We start from the raw sequence: 20,802 nt of genomic DNA, 5'->3' as shown, positions 1-20,802 counted from the left end.
GTTGAAAGTAAGGACTGACTTTAGACGCTTTTGGCAAGAAAACCCGAGAGCCAGAAAGCCTTGCATGTCTAGGTTTCGGTCGTGTCTTTCCGACGGGTCAGTCTTGCTGAGTCCTAGTTGCTCAGCCTTGTTGTGGCTAATCTTTTTCAGGTAATGTCAGTAGCTTGGGTGTTGGTACCACTTGGCCGACCCAGCTTCCCCCAGGCTGGACCGTCGAGTGGGATCCTTCCTCGGATGGCGAGGGAAGAAATTTTTGATGTCATGATCGGCTCCGTCATGATGTCATGTATCGACGTTTAGCTTCCGCTAGTTTTATTTGACTTCGAACCATGCAAAATTTCGGTTTGAATTTCAAAAACTCTGATGTAATAAATTGTTGAACTATGTTGTCATGATGGAATGTTGTAACCTCTGTGCTACTCACCTTCGCGTGAGCAATGCTTCTCGATCCTGTTATGTGGTTTATCGGAGGAAATCCGATGGTCGACCAAGTTGACTTGCTTAAAGTGCATAATCGCGTGTTAGGCGACTTCAATGCATTTTAGTCAGGTTAATTTGGGCGGTTCCGCCACAGATGGGGCCCACAATGGTCACGGCCTCCCAAGAGTTCCACCCGACTACTCTCTGCTCTAGCTTGACTCGGTCTGGGTCCCTCAGTTCTAGGGGCCTCGTTTCTAGCACTCTCATTGTGACTAGGTCTGGCACCGTCGTTGCGACTAGGTCTGGCACCCTCGTTGCGACTTGGTTGCTTGCCGCTACTGCCATGATGAGATGAGGTTCATCGAACCGAGTGTATCGGGCTTTGCTGATCGATTTGCTTGTACGCCCGCTCCGCCAGCTGAGCCAGTTGCCTGGTGCACTTGTCTTGTGGCATTGCCCGAGTAATCTAGTCAATAGATGAGATGGTGGTGAGAGGGATATGGTGCTAACACGATTGAACTTCTTCAAACACGTGATCCAAGTTCATGATAGGTAGGTTAGATGCAAGGTGGTAGTGACGCTCTGCCCTTGTAGCATTTCTTGCTTGCCGTCGATTCCTTTGAGACTCAGTTTCCTCTCCTTCCACGTTAGCGGTGAGTTGATCCCGCCAGATGTCGTCTGGGTGATGTTCGCATCGCGGATTCCTTTCTGGCAGTTCTTCACCACCGCCTTCTTGTGCGGCAACGATGGCGAGGAGTTCCCGCTCAGAAGAGAAATTGCCTAAACTTGATGTGATGACCTCTGTAGAGCCATCTTATTCGTAAATAGGTGATAGAGGTGTTCCCTCCTAGTATAGGATGTTGTCAAGATAGGCGACAAGGCGTGACTCGTCATTCTTGGCGAGAGCAAGTGGCTTCATGTTGGGCCAGTAGACGAATTTGGCTTGTGGAGTAGATGTGATTATCAGGCCCTTTTGCGGACCTGATAATGGAGTCTCCTCTTCCGGATCCGAGTCGTAATCGGGGTCCTCGATCAAATTCGAGTTGGATTGTAATCTGGATAGGGTAGCTTGGTAGGCAGCACCCGAGTTTCGGAGTCCGAATGGAAATAGACTTGTGTTGTAGACCGATTCACGCGATGGCTTAAGCGCCAGCTCGTGGGAACCAATCCGACTGGTGGGAGAAGTCGAGTTGTACTCGGAGTCGTCCCTCGAGCCTCAGAAGAGGTCAAAAATTTCGTTGAATTTTTCAACGAAATCCTCCAAAGCTTGACGATGAAGGTTGATGTCGTACTACTTCTCCTCCGGGGCTGGCGTGATGTGACGGTGGAAGTTTCTAGCACTGTCTACGACGTAAACCTAGGAGCCAAAGATGAACATCGCGCCCGCTTCGAACGCGACGGTGGGCTTGATGATGACTTGAGCCATCGAGTTCAGATTCTAAGCGAGATCCCCTACCAGGCGCGCTAGCTGTCAGTGTTTAGACCCGGCAACCTACTGAGGGGGTACCCGAGGTAGTGTTTTATGCGTGGGGCTTGCCGAGATCTGGAACTCGAAGGTGAACTCGAACACACAATTTATACAGGTTCGGGCCGCTTATGTCGCGTAATACCCTATGTCCTTTGTGTTGGTTGGATTGTATTGGTTAAACTTGTTTGGAGGGGGTCTCTACCTCACCTTATATTGCCGGGGGCAGGGTTATAGATCGGTTGTTTACAAGAGTACTAGTCGAATTCGACTAGAGAGTCCTACTCTAATTTATACAAGTAGTTTCCTAATCCTCGACTAGTTCTTGTCCTCCACGTAGACCATGCCGCCCTGCATCGTAGTCTCCATGTCTGACACGTCTCAGTATACAGCCTCGTATTGTAGGACTATCCAAACCTTCTGGTGGGTCCATAGATATACGGACAACGGTACGTGCATGCGTCTTCATGCGCATGCATTGCGGCCTCTTAGTCCCGGTTGGTTAAAGGGGTTTTTAGTTCCGGGTGAATGACCCGAAACTAAAGATAGCCCCTTTTATCCCGAATGGATGGTTCCGGTTGGATTTTCGGGATCTATGACCCTATCCAACCGGGAAAAGTGATTGTGTGTGTCTATAGTAGCACACATATATACAATGATGAAAACAGGACACCTCACCATTGCCATACCTTTTGCTTCGGCCAACTATCTCCCGTCCTTGGTGACAACAACATCCGAGACAAAACACTACAAACAAACATAAACTACTCGCCATTAACAACTAACCCTCCTTCGCTTGACCAATCAATCATCCTTGCAACACGAGACCTCGCCCATAACCACTTAAAATTAACCAATCAATCACTGCTAAGCAACAACGAGGTCGCAAACAAACAAGGAGCTAGGGGAAGAGATCGAAGACCAGCCAAAGCGATGACCTGAGTTTCAGAGCTTCCCAGCACGCAGGACAGCGACGGGAAGCAATATCCTAGCTAATCCTCGGGATTAATCTAATGGCGACGACGAGATCCAATTCCAAGCCCGGCCAGGGGCTCAGCACCAGCTCCGCTGGTGAGCCAGATAAAGATATGGCGGAGCTCGTCCCGGGGCTCGCAGCGCAGCGGTGGCCCCCGCCGAGCCGCCCGAGCTCGGAGCACCCGGCGATGGAGCCTTGTTTATTGCCGCTCCCGGGATTAATTATGCTAGCTAAGACCCTCTTCTTCCGCGCCCCTCGCATTGGTTTTACACCACGGGCTTGGATTACCGTGTTTCGTGGCGCCGTCGTGGCCGCGAGCTAGGGTTTACCTTTCCATGGTGGTTGACCGGGGAAGGAACCGCTGCGTTGCGTGCGTGGCGCGTTCTCATTTCTCAACTCCGGCGGATTATTCCTTCCTTGGAACTTTGGAAGCGATGGCGGCCGGGGGATATTTTTTTTTACAGCGTTGATGGTTGGAAGAATTGGTCATCGTGTTTCAACATCATTGCTAGCAGCAATATATCGATGGCGAAGCACTTACTTGCTATCCATTTGCGGTTGGTCGGCAATCCAAGAGCTAAAATAGTGTGCTTGCTTGGTAAATTACAGAAGTGCACCAATGATTTACAAAGAAAGCTTCGCAAGTAGGCGTCTCAGGAAAATAGAAGAAAGAGTCAGTCATACAAAGACTTCCACACACAAAACTACAGACACCCACACACGCTCGCGCAAGTAGGGGTGTAAGGTGGTAATTAATGGTAAAACCATGACACTAGATTTTACTTGTTTTGTCGTTCAAGAACATATTTGAAATAAATGCAAGTTTTAGTATTATATGATATAAATGTTACTTTTAACACCACTGGTTGTAAAAGAAGTACAGACATTGATATTCTTAAATTTCACCAATGATTTACATAACTTTGCCTATCTCACCTCTAATAACAAATTTTTGCTACAATTTAAAATGGCATATATCCTTATTCAGAGACGAAGTAGGATCAATCAATTGATTCTTGTAGCACTACATATAAAATATTTATCCAAGAATTATCTCCCATTTTTGTACATACTACCAATTAAAATGTCATGGGCTTGCTAGAATGCTAGGCATCATCTTATCCAGCCAATGTGCTACCTCTATTGTATACCTACTGCCATTGTTCGATTCCCATTAAGTATGATCTTGTATATAGGGCTCACTCGTGGATATGATTTAAATGATGCACTCGCCTGTTGCCCTAATTTGTTAATTTGGATAGTCTCGAAGTAGACAAGAGGATCTTCTTTTCCCTTAAAGAGTTGTAGCAGGGGAATCTTTTATGTACAAAGTGTTAGTTGAGATCTTAGGAATAAATGCTTCAAATTTTCATTCTAACCGAGGTCTTTTCCTATTTTGAAGCAAAGCATGAATGAATATGGTACACTATGAATGGTGGAGTTTTTCTTTCAGTTTTTTTTTTTTGCCAAATGGTGGAATTCAGATTGAGGAGTAAGGAAGATATTTGTCACGTACAATAAAATGGTGTACACAATTTGGGAAGGGCTTCTCTACTCTGTATGTAAAAAAAGAATAACTTGAAGCATCTCATATTATTACATTCCTATAACAAATTTCTCCGACCATAAAAACCGCCAAAAAGCATGAGGGTGAGGCACACAGTATGAATCTGCTATGGCTTTAAGAGCAACAAAACAAGGAGAAAACATAATATTTTTTAATAAATAAAGAAAGCAAATAAACGTTTTTAGTGAACTAACACCACGAAGGACACCAAGTCACCAACCATTAACCAACCAGCCGTCCTTTTGACCCCGGATGCAGAAAGCCAAAAAGCTGAAAACCTCACGTCACCACTGTGGCACACTGTGCAAATCCTCCAGAATTCACAAGGGCATTTCCGTCCACGCGCCTTCCCCAGCTATAAATTCAGAGCACACACAGTGTTGTCCCCTGCCATCATCGCTCACCTCACCGCGCATACACACCGGCCTCCTCTGTTCTTCTCTGACCTCCCGCGAGGAGCTCCTTGCAAGTTGCAAGCACCAACGTCAGCATAGCATCCACACGCATCCAAGCGTCCATGACAAAGGTTCACCCAAACGCCGCGACAGCGGCGGGAGCAGTAGCCGCAGCTGCTCCTTCGGCGGCGGCGGCAGTGGAGGAGGAGAAGGGGGAGGCGGTGTCGCTGACGGTGTGGCGGCGGTCGCTGCTGTTCAACGGTAAGGGGTTCACGGTGTTCGATTGCAAGGGCAACCTCGTGTACCGCGTCGAGACCTACGGCGGCGGCTCGCCCCGCGAGGTCGTGCTCATGGACGCTGACGGCCATGGCCTCCTCACCATCCGCCGCAAGGTACTCCTCCAATTCTTGTGCTCTGTTTCTTCCCCACGGCATGATAGGATTTCTTGGCTGGATAAAAACTTCCTGGGAAGAAGAAATCTTGATTGATTTGGTATATTGGTCTCGTGATCTTCCAGAAGCTGAGCTTGGCGGACGAGTGGCTCATCTACGACGGCGATGCGGCCGCGTCCCCGTCGGCGGCTGCGCCGCCGAAGCGGTTCACGGCCCGGCGGCACGTGAGTCTTCGCCCGACCAGGAGCCTGGCCCACCTGTCCCCGGCTCGCAGGCCGTCCTGCAGCACGGACGCTGGAGCCGCGCCCAGCTGCCGGTACGACGTGGAGGGCTCGTACGCCGGGCGCAGCCTCGATGTGTTCGCCTCCTCTGTCTCAGGCGGCGAGCAGCGGCGACGAGTCGCTACGGTGTGCCAGAAGGAGGCCGCCGTCGGGCCGGACGTGTTCTGCCTTGTGGTGCAGCCGGGCTTCGAGCCGGCCCTGGCCATGGCCGTCGTCATCCTCCTCGACCAGATGAACGCGTCCTGAACCTTGCCGGGGGATTTACATGCACGGATCTTGCAACACTCCGCACGTCAATGGTGCGCCCCGCATGGTGTAAAGTTTGGGCACAAAGCAAAGCAGCATCTTCTGATTGCTGTAGCGATTGATGCGTCCTTTTTTTATGCTTCAACGTTGTTGTCTCATCTATGATGATGGAAGCATTTGTAGGGGCGCGATGCTTTTATGTTTGTGTTTAGGATCTAGAGGTCGTATGGGTATGGATGGCGGCCATATTGAGGTGTTCTATATGTGCCGGGTTTCTTTTTATTTGTTGGCCAAAATAAATTTGCACACATAGGAGAAGGTGATGGATGTATAGATCAAATGATCCAGGCATCGAAGTTATGTGTGATGTACATGGAAGTCCAATCTTTTTGTTTCCTTTCAGAAGGAAATTGTAGTGACCTATTGTTGTACAACATTCTGTTACTGAACTATGGTTACATGCATTTGAATCTATTGTGTTGGTCTGTTGGATGATGCTCTGCTTAAGCTGGATCTAACGTGAACAAATTAACTTCTAGAAGTTGTAATAATCCTAGATTCTTCGTCTCCTTTAGACAACATATTGGTGTTGGAAACTCTACCGAGCAACTGTTGCAGAAACACATGCCCTGTTGACTATTTTGTGGAACAAAATAATAGATGAAACCTCATTTCACAGTTCCTTAATTTCTGGACAGCAGAACCTGTGAGATTCATATTCCATGGAAAATCAGATCCATGTTTGACGGTTAGGAGTTAGGACAGGTTAAGCCATGCATGCTGCCATTTTTGTTAGCCTACAGAGGGATTGAGCAGTGCACTAGGGGAAGGCATGGCAGCACTGTGCTCCAAACAGAAGTAGCTAGCGTTATGTGTGTGTCAGCCTTTTCTGCGCATGAATAATCGAACGCTGCTGATGTGTCGAGATAGGGATGTTGGTGGTTGCAAATTGGAATATCAGATAAGCAGCGCAGAAACAAAGGGAGACCACGAGAAGACAAGAAAATACACTCTGCTCACGAAGAAAAGGATGACGAGAAAAAGCACCTTTTCCTTGCAAAATAATCAGAAATATATTTAAAAAATTGTAGCCTGGTGTGCTGATTCCACAATACAAAATTCAGTAATTCACAGCAAAATATCAAGAGACGTTCCAGGCGCAAGAATCTTTCTATTTCGCTTAGAAAACATAGTAGTTCATCAGAGTCAAAACTACTATTGCTGATACCGCTACACAACAGTGGCTGTCTGTTGCACTGATTGTCATGGTTAATACTTATTACACACGGTAAGCAAAAGCAAATAATGATGGGATTTTTGCAGCAGGTAGAATTCGAGCAGAAGACCACAAGGCACACATTACAAGCAAGCGAAAGCAGGCGGCCCCGCAAACTAAACGAGTCACACAGACGGGGAATATCGGAAGATGAAGCCTCCATTCTGCAGTCCAAGGTCCGGCTGCAACTCGAGAACTTGGCCACTGCTTGCCCCAGAAAACGACCTCGATCGACGGGAGACGACGACGTCCCAATAATCACCTGGATAATTTCCAACAGAATCCTTTCCTCCTAAACGAAACGAATGAATGAACACCCGGAAAGGCCAGGCCAGTGGCGACTGACGAGTAGTGGTCTCTGTGGTGCACGTTGTCGACGGGACCTCGACTTCCAGGCCACCGGTCACAGGAAAAGGAAGTGAAGAGATCCTCTGCCGTTCGGCAAGATTTTCCGACAGCAACGCCGGCTGCCCGGCCGCCGGGCCGCCTGGTAGGCGGTAGCGGGCTAGCGGCCGGCCGGGATGAAATGGAGAAAGGTACGTGATGAGGTGTTTGTTCATTTTGGCCGGGAGGGTCATACTAATTTCCAAGGCCGGCCGCGTTTAGACTCTAGTTGATTTACAGTGATCTCCACCGGACACGTGTTGGTGGCTGCTGTTCCGGGACGCGCCTTTTTCCGGAGACGGCCGGAGCGCGGGTCAGCGCACGTTTTTGCGATACTAGCTGACAGGTCACCCGGCACACATGAAAGGTGCTCTGAGCCTCTTGACTGCATGCGGGGTGGTGGGTCAGGCTGGAGCGCATGTGTTTGTTGGACGCTTCGAGGTTCAGAAACAACAGCTGCACGGCTGGTACGCAGGCCGCTTGGCGCGGTCCTGTGTTGCTGCACTTGCATTGGTAGACCGTAGGCCATAGTGCTGCTGAGTAGACGGATCAGGGTGAACGTGGATACCTAACACAATGGATAGTTCTAATTTATTGTTTTAGTATATTTATTTTATAGTATGATTTGAAGTTCGAATTTAGCTCAATTTGATAAATTGGGTAAGATTTGATGGCAGAATATATGGCACAAGAAACAAATCAAAACATGCAAGAATCCGAGATGTTTGTGTTAGATTTAGCTAATCAACATAAGTAGGTCATAAAGATAGGATCTTAACATAACTTAAATATGATAAATCTAATGCAGAATCTAATGGTTAAGATTATACCAGATGAGCCAGCCGCCGCCGTAGGTTCTTGCGCCGTAGGTGTAATTGTCGATGAAGGTGTTGAAGTGGTGATGCAGTTCATCATCTCAGGGGCAGGGGGGCTCTTGAATAGTGACGTGCCGGGAACCGATGGCCCTCAGGTGGCCAACGGCAGTGGCCTGGACGGGAAGAAGACGTCAAATTTCTGCACCCCTCCAGCTCTCCTCAGCGATCGTTGTTTTGGGTTTGGCTAACCGAGATTAGATGGCGTGAGAGGTTTAGCTGTATCCCTTAGGCCTTTATAGGAGCTGTGAGGGCAGGACCGAGTCAAGGAGATCGTTAGATCGAGCCTATCGATCACGGCACGAAAATAGGGAGCACGAGGTGGAAAACATGTCCCCGAGTGTTGGGGGAAATATTAACAACTCCTCCCAAGCCCATGGAGACGACAAAACGTAAAGGCCCAGGTCCACCTGAGGTAACAAGGTCAGCACCGGCCCAACACGGGGAGCAAGGATCACGTTCCGCCTCGCCCGACCCGGCATCCTAGGGTCAGGCGTCCCCGACCCCCGCGGAACCAAGCTCCGCCTCGCCCGACTGCAGGACCAGGGTCGGGGGCATCCGACCCCCCGCCGCAGGCCTCCGCTTCGCCCGACCCCAAGCGTAAAGGGTTGGGCTGGCCCGAGCCCACCAGACAAGTATCCACCTCGGGCGCGGATCTCGTGGGTCCCCCTGTCGATTCCACCATAAATACGCCGCAAAGCTGTCAGAAGAAAGGATCTCTGCGCCTCCACGCAACCCATCGCAAGTACCCATACGCGGCCGCACAGTACCTGCTACAGTGGCTGCGATCTTCTCCGATTGGCCACAGGGCACTCATGAGATGCACCACCCAGGGCAGGAAGAAGTCTCACCTTCTCTCGCGCCCCACGCGCCCGGCGGCAGAGTTGCGACGTCCGCCCTCCGCAGGCCATCAGCAGGATGGCAAGATCCACTGCCTCCACCAGCAGACACGGGGGTCACGACAAAATGCCATCATCGCGTCCGGCGGCTACAGTCGCCGAGGAGGCCGTCGATAGGATGCAGCGACCACCACCCCCTTCCGGCTAACGCGCCGGTAGAAGCCGAAGGCCGGCGAGGACGCTGACAACCTGGGGACTTGTTCCCCCCCTGATGAGGACATCAACACCAACGATACATCCACACCTACACAAGTACCAGTTTCTGGTCCGATAACTCGCGCCCGTGCTCGTCAACTTAATCATCAAGTAAGTTCACTCTTGAGTTCCTGTCCATCCTATTTAGAACATGGAGACGCGTGCACTCTTGTTTTGGTTAGGAATCATGGAGAAGACCGAAATGGAAACGGACTCGCGCAGGCTGGATTCGGACTCCAGGACAGTACCAACTTGTGATGGTCACCACGGTCGCATACGGACACGGATTGGGGCGTTCAAGTACTTCACGGATTTGTTATGAAGTCTATTTTCATATGGATCTGCACTCAAGTCTATATCTGGTCCTAGGCGGTCGCAATGACCAATTTACTACCGATCGGTTTTCTGGTGCTGTGTCACCTTATTTTGGCCCAATGGGCCGTGTATCAAGTTGGGTCCATTAGGGACATGTCCTAGGGTTGGGGCACGACCCCAACACCCTCCTGGTCGTCCTCCTAGGCATTAATAAGGATTAGAGCCGCCACAAACAGATTGGGTTTTGTTTAGATCAAGTTTAGCTCTCGCTACTTGCTTGTAAGCGCGCGTGCTGGATCAGCCGCCCGTCTTGCTGTCTTCGGAACCCCACCGTATTGAGATTGAGTTGGAAACCTTCATCTTCATCTAGTAAATTCAGTACTTGTTATACTTGTTCTTGCTAGTTCTTCGATTGCTTGTAGGACGAGTGCCCTAGTGGCCGGGTGACGCGCTCCACAAGATCGCGGCAGCCATTGGAGGTGGTGTATCGGTTGCTAAGGCGCAGCTTGGAAGGCTGTAGTCGGGCCGTGAACGTCGTCTCCATCCAACAATCGAGTTATCCACGCCTCTCTCATCGAAAGATCGGGAATCAACCCTAGCAGGTTCATATCAGTTGGTATCAGACATGCCACAAACATGGGATGCTTTGAAACGGGTCATGCGAGCTAGATTTGTTCCTTCTTACTATGCACGTGATCTTTTAAATAGGTTGCAACAATTGAGACAGGGTGCTAAAAGTGTAGAAAATATTATCAGGAGTTACAAATGGGTATGCTGCGTTGTAACTTAGAGGAGGGTGAGGAACCTGCTATGGCTAGATTTTTGGGTGGTTTAAACCGTGAAATTCAGGACATCCTTGCTTATAAAGATTATACTAACGTAACCCGTTTGTTTCATCTTGCTTGTAAAGCTGAAAGGGAAGTGCAGGGGCGACGTGCTAGTACCAAGACTAATATTTCTGCAGGAAAATCTACATCTTGGCAGCCGCGTACGACTACTTCTTTGACCGGACGTGCACCTCCACCCGCTCACTCTCCGAGTCGGCCGGCACCACCATCTCTGTCCAGCGACAAGCAACGTGCTCCTCCCACAAATTCAGCAACCAAGACTGCCCAGAAACCAGCCACTAGTACCACTTCGGTTGCATCCACGGGTAGAACAAGAGATGTTCAGTGCCATCGATGCAAGGGCTTTGGACACGTGCAGCGTGACTGTCCTAGCAAGCGTGTTTTGGTTGTCAAAGAAGATGGTGGGTATTCCTCTGCTAGTGATTTTGATGAAGATACACTTGGTTTGCTTGCTACTGACCATGCAGGTAGTGAGGAACAACCAGAAGAAGAGATTGGTGCAGAGGATGCAGATCATTATGAGAGCCTCATTGTGCAGCGTGTGCTTAGCGCACAAATGGAGAAGGCGGAGCAAAATCAGCGGCATACACTGTTCCAAACAAAGTGTGTCATTAAAGAGCGTTCGTGCCGTTTGATAATTGATGGAGGTAGCTGCAACAACTTGGCTAGCAGCGATATGGTGGAGAAGCTTGCACTTGCAACCAAACCGCACCCACATCCATATTATATTCGATGGCTCAACAATAGCGGTAAGGTTAAGGTAACGAGATTGGTGCAAATTAATTTTGCTATTGGATCATATCATGACGTTGTTGAATGTGATGTTGTGCCTATGGAAGCTTGTCATATTCTGCTAGGTAGACCATGGCAATTTGATACGGATTGTATGCATCATGGTAGATCAAATCAGTATTCTCTCATACACCATGATAAGAAAATTGTTTTGCTTCCTATGTCTCCTGAAGCTATTGTACGTGATGATGTTGCTAAAGCTAAGAAAACTAAAACCGAGAGCGAAAAAAATGTCAAATCTGTTAGTAGTAAGAAAGATGAGATCAGATTGAAAGGACATTGCTTGCTTGCTACTAAATCTGATATTAATGAATTGGTTGCTTCCACTTCTGTTGCCTATGCTTTGGTATGCAAGGATGCTTTGATTTCGGTTCATGACATGCAGCATTCTTTGCCTCCTGTTGTTGCTAACATTTTGCAGGAGTATGCTGATGTGTTTCCAAGTGAGATCCCAGCGGGGCTGCCACCGATACGAGGGATTGAGCACCAAATTGATCTTATTCCTGGTGCATCTTTGCCAAACCGTGCGCCATACAGGACAAATCCGGAAGAAACAAAAGAAATTCAGCGACAAGTGCAAGAACTACTCGACAAAGGTTATGTGCGTGAGTCTCTTAGTCCTTGTGCTGTTCCAGTTATTTTAGTGCCTAAGAAAGATGGAACATGGCGTATGTGTGTTGATTGTAGAGCTATCAATAATATCACCATTCGATATCGACACCCTATTCCACGATTGGATGACATGCTTGATGAACTTAGTGGTGCTGTTGTGTTTTCCAAAGTTGATTTGCGTAGTGGGTACCACCAGATTCGTATGAAATTAGGAGATGAATGGAAAACTGCTTTTAAAACTAAATTTGGTTTATATGAGTGGTTAGTCATGCCTTTTGGGTTAACTAATGCACCTAGTACTTTCATGAGATTAATGAACGAGGTTCTTCGTGCTTTCATTGGAAAATTTGTTGTGGTCTATTTTGATGATATATTGATTTATAGCAAATCTATGGATGACCACCTTGATCACTTACGTGCTGTTTTTAATGCTTTACGAGATGCGCGTTTATTTGGTAACCTTGAGAAGTGCACCTTTTGCACCGATCGAGTGTCTTTTCTTGGTTATGTTGTGACTCCACAGGGAATTGAGGTTGATCAAGCTAAGGTAGAAGCTATACAGGGATGGCCTGTACCGAAGACTATCACGCAAGTGCGGAGTTTCCTAGGACTTGCTGGTTTCTATCGCCGTTTTGTGAAGGACTTTAGCACCATTGCTGCACCATTGAATGAGCTCACGAAGAAGGGAGTGCCTTTTAGTTGGGGCAAAGTACAAGAAAACTCCTTCAACATGCTGAAAGATAAGTTGACACATGCACCCCTCCTCCAACTCCCTGATTTTAATAAGACTTTTGAGCTTGAATGTGATGCTAGTGGAATTGGATTGGGTGGTGTTTTGTTACAAGAAGGCAAACCTGTTGCATATTTTAGTGAAAAATTGAGCGGGCCTGTTCTGAATTATTCTACTTATGATAAGGAATTGTATGCTCTTGTTCGCACATTAGAAACATGGCAGCATTATTTGTGACCCAAAGAATTTGTTATTCATTCTGATCATGAATCTTTGAAACATATTCGTAGTCAAGGACATCTGAACTGTAGACATGCTAAGTGGGTTGAATTTATTGAATCTTTTCCTTATGTTATTAAGCACAAGAAAGGGAAAGAGAATGTTATTGCTGATGCTTTGTCTAGGAGATATACTTTGCTGAATCAACTTGATTACAAAATCTTTGGATTAGAAACAATTAAAGACCAATATGTTAATGATGCTGATTTTAAAGATGTGTTGCTGCATTGCAAAGATGGAAAAGGATGGAACAAATTCATCGTTAGTGATGGGTTTGTGTTTAGAGCTAACAAGCTATGCATTCCAGCTAGCTCCGTTCATTTGTTATTGCTACAGGAAGCGCATGGAGGTGGCTTGATGGGGCATTTTGGAGTGAAGAAAACGGAGGACGTCCTTGCTGGTCATTTCTTTTGGCCAAAGATGAGAAGAGATGTGGAGAGGTTTGTTGCTCGTTGCACGACTTGCCAAAAGGCTAAGTCACGATTAAATCCACACGGTTTGTATTTGCCTCTACCTGTTCCTAGTGCTCCTTGGGAAGATATTTCTATGGATTTTGTGTTGGGTTTGCCAAGGACTAGGAAGGGCCGTGATAGTGTGTTTGTGGTTGTTGATAGATTTTCTAAAATGGTACATTTCATACCATGTCATAAAACTGATGATGCTACCCATGTTGCTGATTTGTTCTTTCGAGAAATTGTTCGTTTGCATGGTGTGCCCAACACCATTGTTTCTGATCATGATACTAAATTTCTTAGTCATTTTTGGAAGACTTTATGGGGAAAACTAGGAACTAAGCTTTTATTTTCTACTACATGTCATCCCCAAACTGATGGTCAAACTGAAGTTGTCAATAGAACTTTGTCTACTATGTTACGGGCTGTTTTAAAAAAGAACATTAAGATGTGGGAAGATTGTTTGCCTCACATTGAATTTGCTTATAATCGTTCGTTGCATTCTACTACAAAGATGTGCCCATTTCAGATTGTATATGGTTTCTTGCCTCGTGCTCCTATTGATTTGATGCCTTTGCCATCTTCTGAAAAATTAAATTTTGATGCTACTAAGCGTGCTGAATTGATGTTAAAACTGCATGAAACAACTAAAGAAAACATAGAGCGTATGAATGCTAAATATAAGTTTGCCGGTGATAAAGGTAGAAAGGAACTAATATTTGAACCTGGTGACTTAGTTTGGTTGCACTTGAGAAAGGATAGGTTTCCTGAATTGCGAAAGTCTAAATTGATACCTCGGGCTGATGGACCCTTTAAAGTCTTGGAGAAAGTTAATGATAATGCATATAAGCTCGATCTGCCTGCCGATTTTGGGGTTAGTCCCACATTTAACATTACAGATTTGAAGCCATATTTGGGAGAACAAGAAGAGCTTGAGTCGAGGACGACTCAAATGCAAGAAGGGGAGGATGATGAGGACATCAACACCAACGATACATCCACACCTACACAAGTACCAGTTTCTGGTCCGATAACTCGCGCCCGTGCTCGTCAACTTAATCATCAAGTAAGTTCACTCTTGAGTTCCTGTCCATCCTATTTAGACCATGGAGACGCGTGCACTCTTGTTTTGGTTAGGAATCATGGAGAAGACCGAAAGGGAAACGGACTCGCGCAGGCTGGATTCGGACTCCAGGACAGTACCAACTTGTGATGGTCACCACGGTCGCATACGGACACGGATTGGGGCGTTCAAGTACTTCACGGATTTGTGATGAAGTCTATTTTCATATGGATCTACACTCAAGTCTATATCTGGTCCTAGGCGGTCGCAATGACCAATTTACTACCGATCGGTTTTCTGGTGCTGCGTCACCTTATTTTGGCCCAATGGGCCGTGTATCAAGTTGGGTCCATTAGGGACATGTCCTAGGGTTGGGGCACGACCCCAACACCCTCCTAGTCGTCCTCCTAGGCATTAATAAGGATTAGAGCCGCCACAAACAGATTGGGTTTTGTTTAGATCAAGTTTAGCTCTCGCTACTTGCTTGTAAGCGCGCGTGCTGGATCAGCCGCCCGTCTTGCTGTCTTCGGAACCCCACCGTATTGAGATTGAGTTGGAAACCTTCATCTTCATCTAGTAAATTTAGTACTTGTTATACTTGTTCTTGCTAGTTCTTTGATTGCTTGCAGGACGAGTGCCCTAGTGGCCGGGTGACGCGCTCCACAAGATCGCGGCAGCCATTGGAGGTGGTGTATCGGTTGCTAAGGCGCAGCTTGGAAGGCTGTAGTCAGGCCGTGAACGTCGTCTCCATCCAACAATCGAGTTATCCACGCCTCTCTCATCGAAAGATCGGGAATCAACCCTAGCGGGTTCATATCACCCCCCCTTCGCATTATTCTTTTTACTTAGCCGTATTCATCTTTTTACTGCTCCCCACACTCGGTCTCACCTGTAACCCCGGTGGCCTCCTCATACTATAAAAGAGGAATCGGGGGCCGGAGACAGAAAGAGGGAGAAGGCACAATCAAGACACCATAATGCTCCCTAGACAACAGAACGCACGAGCGCACCCTGCTAGAGCATCAGGGCACATCCAAGAGACTTGGGACCGGTTCCCTCTCTCGCACTCCTGTAACCCCTACTACAGAACCCTGCATGGGCAACACGAGCAACTCCCGATACTGGATGTAGGGCGTTCCCTTGCCCGAACCAGTCTAAACCCCGTGTCTCCCACGCCACCATCCGAAGCCTTACGCGCATAAAAGAAATTTCCGACGTGAAGTCTAAACACCTCTTGAAGTCGGTAATCGGGTAGTCGTCCCGAGTAATTGCCTTGAAGTGAGTACTCGAGTGCTGCTATGGGTAATAACGACAGAGGTGTTCTATATTCCAGGAGTTTGGTACCTATTCTCCTGAAAGCTCTTGGAGTCTGTAAGATTCGGGTCCTGTAACCTTTGATACGATTTAAGGACCTTCCCATGGTGAATTGAGTTTATGTAATCCAGATGTGTCTTGAATACGTTTAAGGACCATATCGCCCGAGTTGAAAGATCTTTCCTTGACGTTGCGGTCATGATAACGCCTTAAACCGTCAAGGTATCTGGCAGATTGCACTAGTGCTGCGCATCTTGTTTCTTCCAAACTGTCTATACCCGTTCGCCACGTTTCTATTGCAAGTTCTTCGTCGTAGTGCTCAACGGATGGTGATTGCCACATTATATCGGCGGGTAATATGGCTTCCGAACCATATACCAAAAAAAAGGGTGATAGTCCCGTAGTCTTGCATGGTTGGGTACGTAGGCCCCACAAGGCATTGGGTAACTCTTTGAGCCATCGGCCGCCTTTGGTGTTGCCAACGTCATGTAGTCATTTCTTCAGAGCATCGAGTATCATGCCATTAGCTCGCTCGACTTGTCCGTTGGCTCGCGGATGAGCAACCGAGACATAGCGGACGTCGATGCCGCTGTTCTCGCAATATTCCTGTTGGCGCTAGAAATCGGTCAACCGAATCCCAGCGTCCGACACACGACCCGGGAGAATCTGCTTAACTCCTGTTCGGGTGATTGCCCTGGTGCGGTTCGCGCAGCGTGCCAGCCAATCTGACCTGTTGATTGGCAAGGAATAATACGTGTCAGATCCAGAAATCACGATCGGCTAAATTTCCGATCTCGAGAAAGCTTATCAGCGAATCGGCCTTTTTGCCGTAATAAAGAAATCGGCTATAAGGCAGCCGATCACTATGGCCTTGTAGACAGAAAACCACTAGAGTAATCGACACAAAGCTAAGGTAACAACACTAGGAACAGATCTAATCGGCAATAGATGAATTTAAATAGCAGAACGTGAAGGAAGCCGAAACTACCGATTCCTAGCTGGATAACTGGTGATAAAACTAAAAAGACAGGTAAAACCTATGATTCTAGCAAATATCGATAACTAGTGAATAAACCTAAACGAAACAATAGCGATGCGCCTGAAGTTAAAGCTTAGATATTACTCGATAAGCGGAACTTACAGAATCGGCCGGAGATCAAGCTGATGCAGCCCTGCCAACCCGTACGAACTCGTGAAAAAGAGAAAAGTGTTGACGAAGTCGCCTGCTTGAAGGTAAGTACGAGGAAAAAATAGTATGTTGTATTGATTTGTTGATGATTACAGATTTACAAAGGTAGCTATTTATAGCCCCGTACAGATGACTTCTTAACCGACTAGAATTCTATCCCTAATTCAAACAGAAAACGAATATTTACAAGCACGATTCGTGCTAGGTTAGTTACTCTACGCTTCATGGGCTGATCTCCACCTCATCCTTTTATTCCTTTCCAAGCCCATACAGGCCCAATTAACCCATCCTCCTAATCGGCCGATTCCTTATCGGCAAAAGGCAACCGATTAGGACCCCGGCACGTTCGACCCGAAGCGAGACAGAAATCATCGGCCGATCTCGCACTGTAGCACCATTCGACCGATTCCCAACTGTGCTTCTCCGATTCCCTCTCTTCTTGGTGCCAATTTTACTAGTGACGAAATCTGGCGTTAACACATGCCCCCCAGTTTCGGAGTAAAACATAGTCTTTTACTTTGAAATTCTTTATAACCTCCCCTCCGAAACGGCCGCAATGAAAATATCCTTCCGTTTCGCGGTCTTCCAGCTGATGATTGCAATCTTTTCGAAACGGGCACCCACGATAGCCACTACTTCCCGAAAAACTCGAAACGCCGGCACGGTGAAAATTCCGTTTTTACCCTCCTTCAGGCATCCTTTAAATAGCGCTTCACCCCGCACTTCATCTTCAAGCTCACGTCTCTCTCTCCCAGCGCGCACGTCCTCTTCTTTTTCCCTTGCCGCCGAAGCCTTCTAGCGCCATCCTCCTGTTACTTTTCCCCTTCTCCTCCAATGGCGGCTCCTTCCGGCAGCTCTCCAGCGCGCGATGTTCCAGAAGTAGCACCTCCGGCGGTAGTGGCGACGGCCGTTGCTCCATCCGCAGAAGAAGGAGCTTCATTGGAGATCCCAATGGCGATCCCCATCACGGCCTCATCGTCCGCATCTGCACCGGCGACCACACCGACCACACAGAACTTCATCCCAGAGGTTAATACCGAATCCTTCTTCTATCGGTAATGTATTTACTTTAGATCTGTTTCTTACTTTTTACACCCCCCTTTCCTTTTTTAGGCAGTTAGGCATCGCATTACCATCCATCTTACGGGAAATCCCGGCCTTGTTTGTCTCGGACCTATGGGGAACCCAGATCCAATAGAGCTTATCAATTTGGAAACCCCACAGGATACCCTTCAAACTGTCCGACATGGACTTAGATCAATGGTTGGGTACTTTTAGGTCCTGGCCGAATGAAACCCCAGGTTGGAGGGAGTGGTACCAACGGGTAGCCGCGTCGAAGAGCGTCTCATGGGAGGAGCTCAAAATCGGCCAGTGCATCAACCTGTCCTTGTCCCAGATGGAGAAAAATGAGCCGTTGGTAATAGCGGCTTCTTATTTTTGGTCTGATGCACTCAATGCTTTCTTATTTGGGCACGGACCCATGACCCCATCACTGGCCGATGTGGTTCTGCTGACCGGCCTTGACATTTCTTCCCCGGATACACCCTTCCACCTTCTAGCTGCTACGTCACATCGGCTGGACACAAGGGGAATCGGCGGGTGGAAGGGATTCATCAGGAGTAATAAGAGAACCGGGTCTGTTGAGAATAGGGAGCATACGGCCTTCTTGATGATGTGGTTAGAAAAACATTTCTTTTGCGGAAGAGCCGCCGGCCCGTCAACCAATACCCAGGCTTTAGCTGAAGCATTGTCCAGAGGAAACCATGTCCCTCTTGGGAAACATTTGCTAGGGGCGGTGTACCATATGCTTCATCAAATCGGCATCAGACTATCCAAGGGAGAGCCAATCGGAAATCCAGGCGGACCCTGGTGGTTCATCAACTTGTGGCTGAACCTTTACATGAGCGAGATCACTCAGCAGAGGGTGGACCGTATGATGTTCCCCAATATCAAATCGGCAGAAGACCCTACCGAACGTCGCCGATGCATGTCCTTTGGTGAAGCGGCATCAGCCTTCCCAGGTTGCACGTATTCTGCTACAAAGGTAGCCGAGTACTTTCGATGCTTCTATAACGGCTTTAATGAAGATGCAACCATTTGGTTTCCTTATCAGCGGGATGACCCGGTCTTTGAACTCCCAACCTGCTTTGATTCGACCACTGGCCATTTTGACAAAGAGCTCAACGAAGAGTTAATCAAGCCAGGAATCTTGCCAGCCAACTTCTTCTCGGGGAAAGATGCCCCCACGTATGAGTTCTACAACCCTTCTGTTGCAGCACGTCAATTCAGCATGGGTCAGCTGCCGATTCAAGTGTATTTCGCTGGCCGAATCAAGTTCAGAGATGAGCTCACATCCGGTCTGGATTACAGTCGGATACGGGACCGGATTCCGGACTCCAGCACCATTGACCTAAACAACTGGATAGCAGCTTCCTTTGCTGTCCAGCCGTTCAAACTCTGGTGGGCCGATTGGAAGTAATTTCTCTTCTGCAATTCGGCATCGGCATATTGCAACCTCCTGGACCCAGCCAATATCGACCCGAATGCCGAGGTACTTTCCTTAGCTGATTTTTATTCCTCTTAACGTGACTGAGCACTAATGATTTTACTATTTCTTCAGGCCGAGAATCGTACTCCTCCAACACACAGCCGGAGCGGACGGCTAATAGAGAGTCATCATCCATACACCTCTTATCCTCTCATCGGCTATGATGCTCCGTCCGTGGACGTGATTGCTGGCCGATCAAAACAAGTTCAGAAGAGGATTGCCAAGAAGACCAGTCGCCGAGTCCGAGCCCGTATAGAATCGGCGGATCCTCCTGTGCTCGTATCGGCAGAGACTCCAGCTGCACCACCCTCTCAGACCATTAAAGATGCCGATACCCAAGTCGTCGCACAAGCTGGGGCAGCCGCCGCGTCATTGTTGTTAGAGGCTATTCAGGTAAAACTACGTTTCATTCCTCCCGATTGTTGTTCTGATATTAACCCTTCTTATCTTAGACTGCACAGAGCACTCCCATGGATACCCAACAATCGGCAGCAGCCCAATCGGCCATTGACGCGCCCCCGCTTCCGTCCGTTGAGGTATAACACTATTTCACCGATTTTCCTTGGTATTTGCATAATGTACTTATTCGATTCCCTGACACAGGCCATCGACACACCAAGCGCTCCTCAACCACCGGTCTTTTCTCAGGGAGCTGGTCCAAGCACCGCGCCGATCGTTGTGGAGTCTTCTTCCTCTGACGAACCCTTGGCACAAACCCCTGAGCAAGGCATGACGGCTTCCCAGCTGCAACACGAGGAAATTCGCTTCAAAGTGGTAAGTTATATTCCGACTTTGTTTAAACCGATTTACTTCTACATTCAGCCGATTTATTTCTTCCTCTTTATTATTTCCAGGAACAAGACACCCCCGACAACAGCCTCTTCTCTTTTGCGGTTGCCCTCTCCGACGATGAAGAAGTCGCTTCCCGCCAAGTCGCACTGAGTTCCATCCCTGACGACGTCCGAGCCAAACTTGCCAGTATCCGATCCCTCCTTCAAGGGGACATCGGCCGATTAGTAGAAGATGCTTCACCGATTCGGCAGCTCTTCGGTGACATCAGCGAACGAGTACCAGAAGAGGCGGAAGAAGCCTTGGCGCCGGCGGCATTCATCGAGTCTATGAGGATCCCGGTCTTCAGAGCCCTTCGTCACATGGCCGATCGCGCCAAGCTAGCCAAGACTCGTGAAGAGGAGGACGCGTTCAAGCGTCAAGCTCAAGAGGCGCACCGGCGTATCCATTTTCTGGAGGACTCCCGCCCGGGGATCATCGGTGAGATAGACCGCCTCAAACGT

At 48.1% G+C, this 20,802-nt stretch overlaps 1 protein-coding gene and 1 pseudogene across 1 annotated transcript; both read left to right on the top strand.

Moving 5' to 3' along the window:
* The first annotated feature begins 4,799 nt into the window (after positions 1 to 4,799).
* LOC117847109 (protein LURP-one-related 8) lies at positions 4,800 to 6,212 on the top strand. Its single transcript, XM_034728270.2, has 2 exons — positions 4,800 to 5,215; positions 5,341 to 6,212. The coding sequence occupies exons 1-2, from the start codon at positions 4,946 to 4,948 to the stop codon at positions 5,740 to 5,742; spliced, it is 672 nt and encodes a 223-aa protein (XP_034584161.1). The 5' UTR covers positions 4,800 to 4,945; the 3' UTR covers positions 5,743 to 6,212.
* Positions 6,213 to 10,480: 4,268 nt separating this feature from the next.
* Positions 10,481 to 20,802, top strand: part of LOC140222225 (uncharacterized) — a 30,653-nt pseudogene continuing 20,331 nt past the window's right edge.

Source organism: Setaria viridis, chromosome 3 (genome assembly GCF_005286985.2).
Source record: "Setaria viridis chromosome 3, Setaria_viridis_v4.0, whole genome shotgun sequence".
Classification (NCBI taxonomy): Eukaryota; Viridiplantae; Streptophyta; class Magnoliopsida; order Poales; family Poaceae; genus Setaria; species Setaria viridis.
This window is presented reverse-complemented; position numbering and strand designations above follow the sequence as displayed.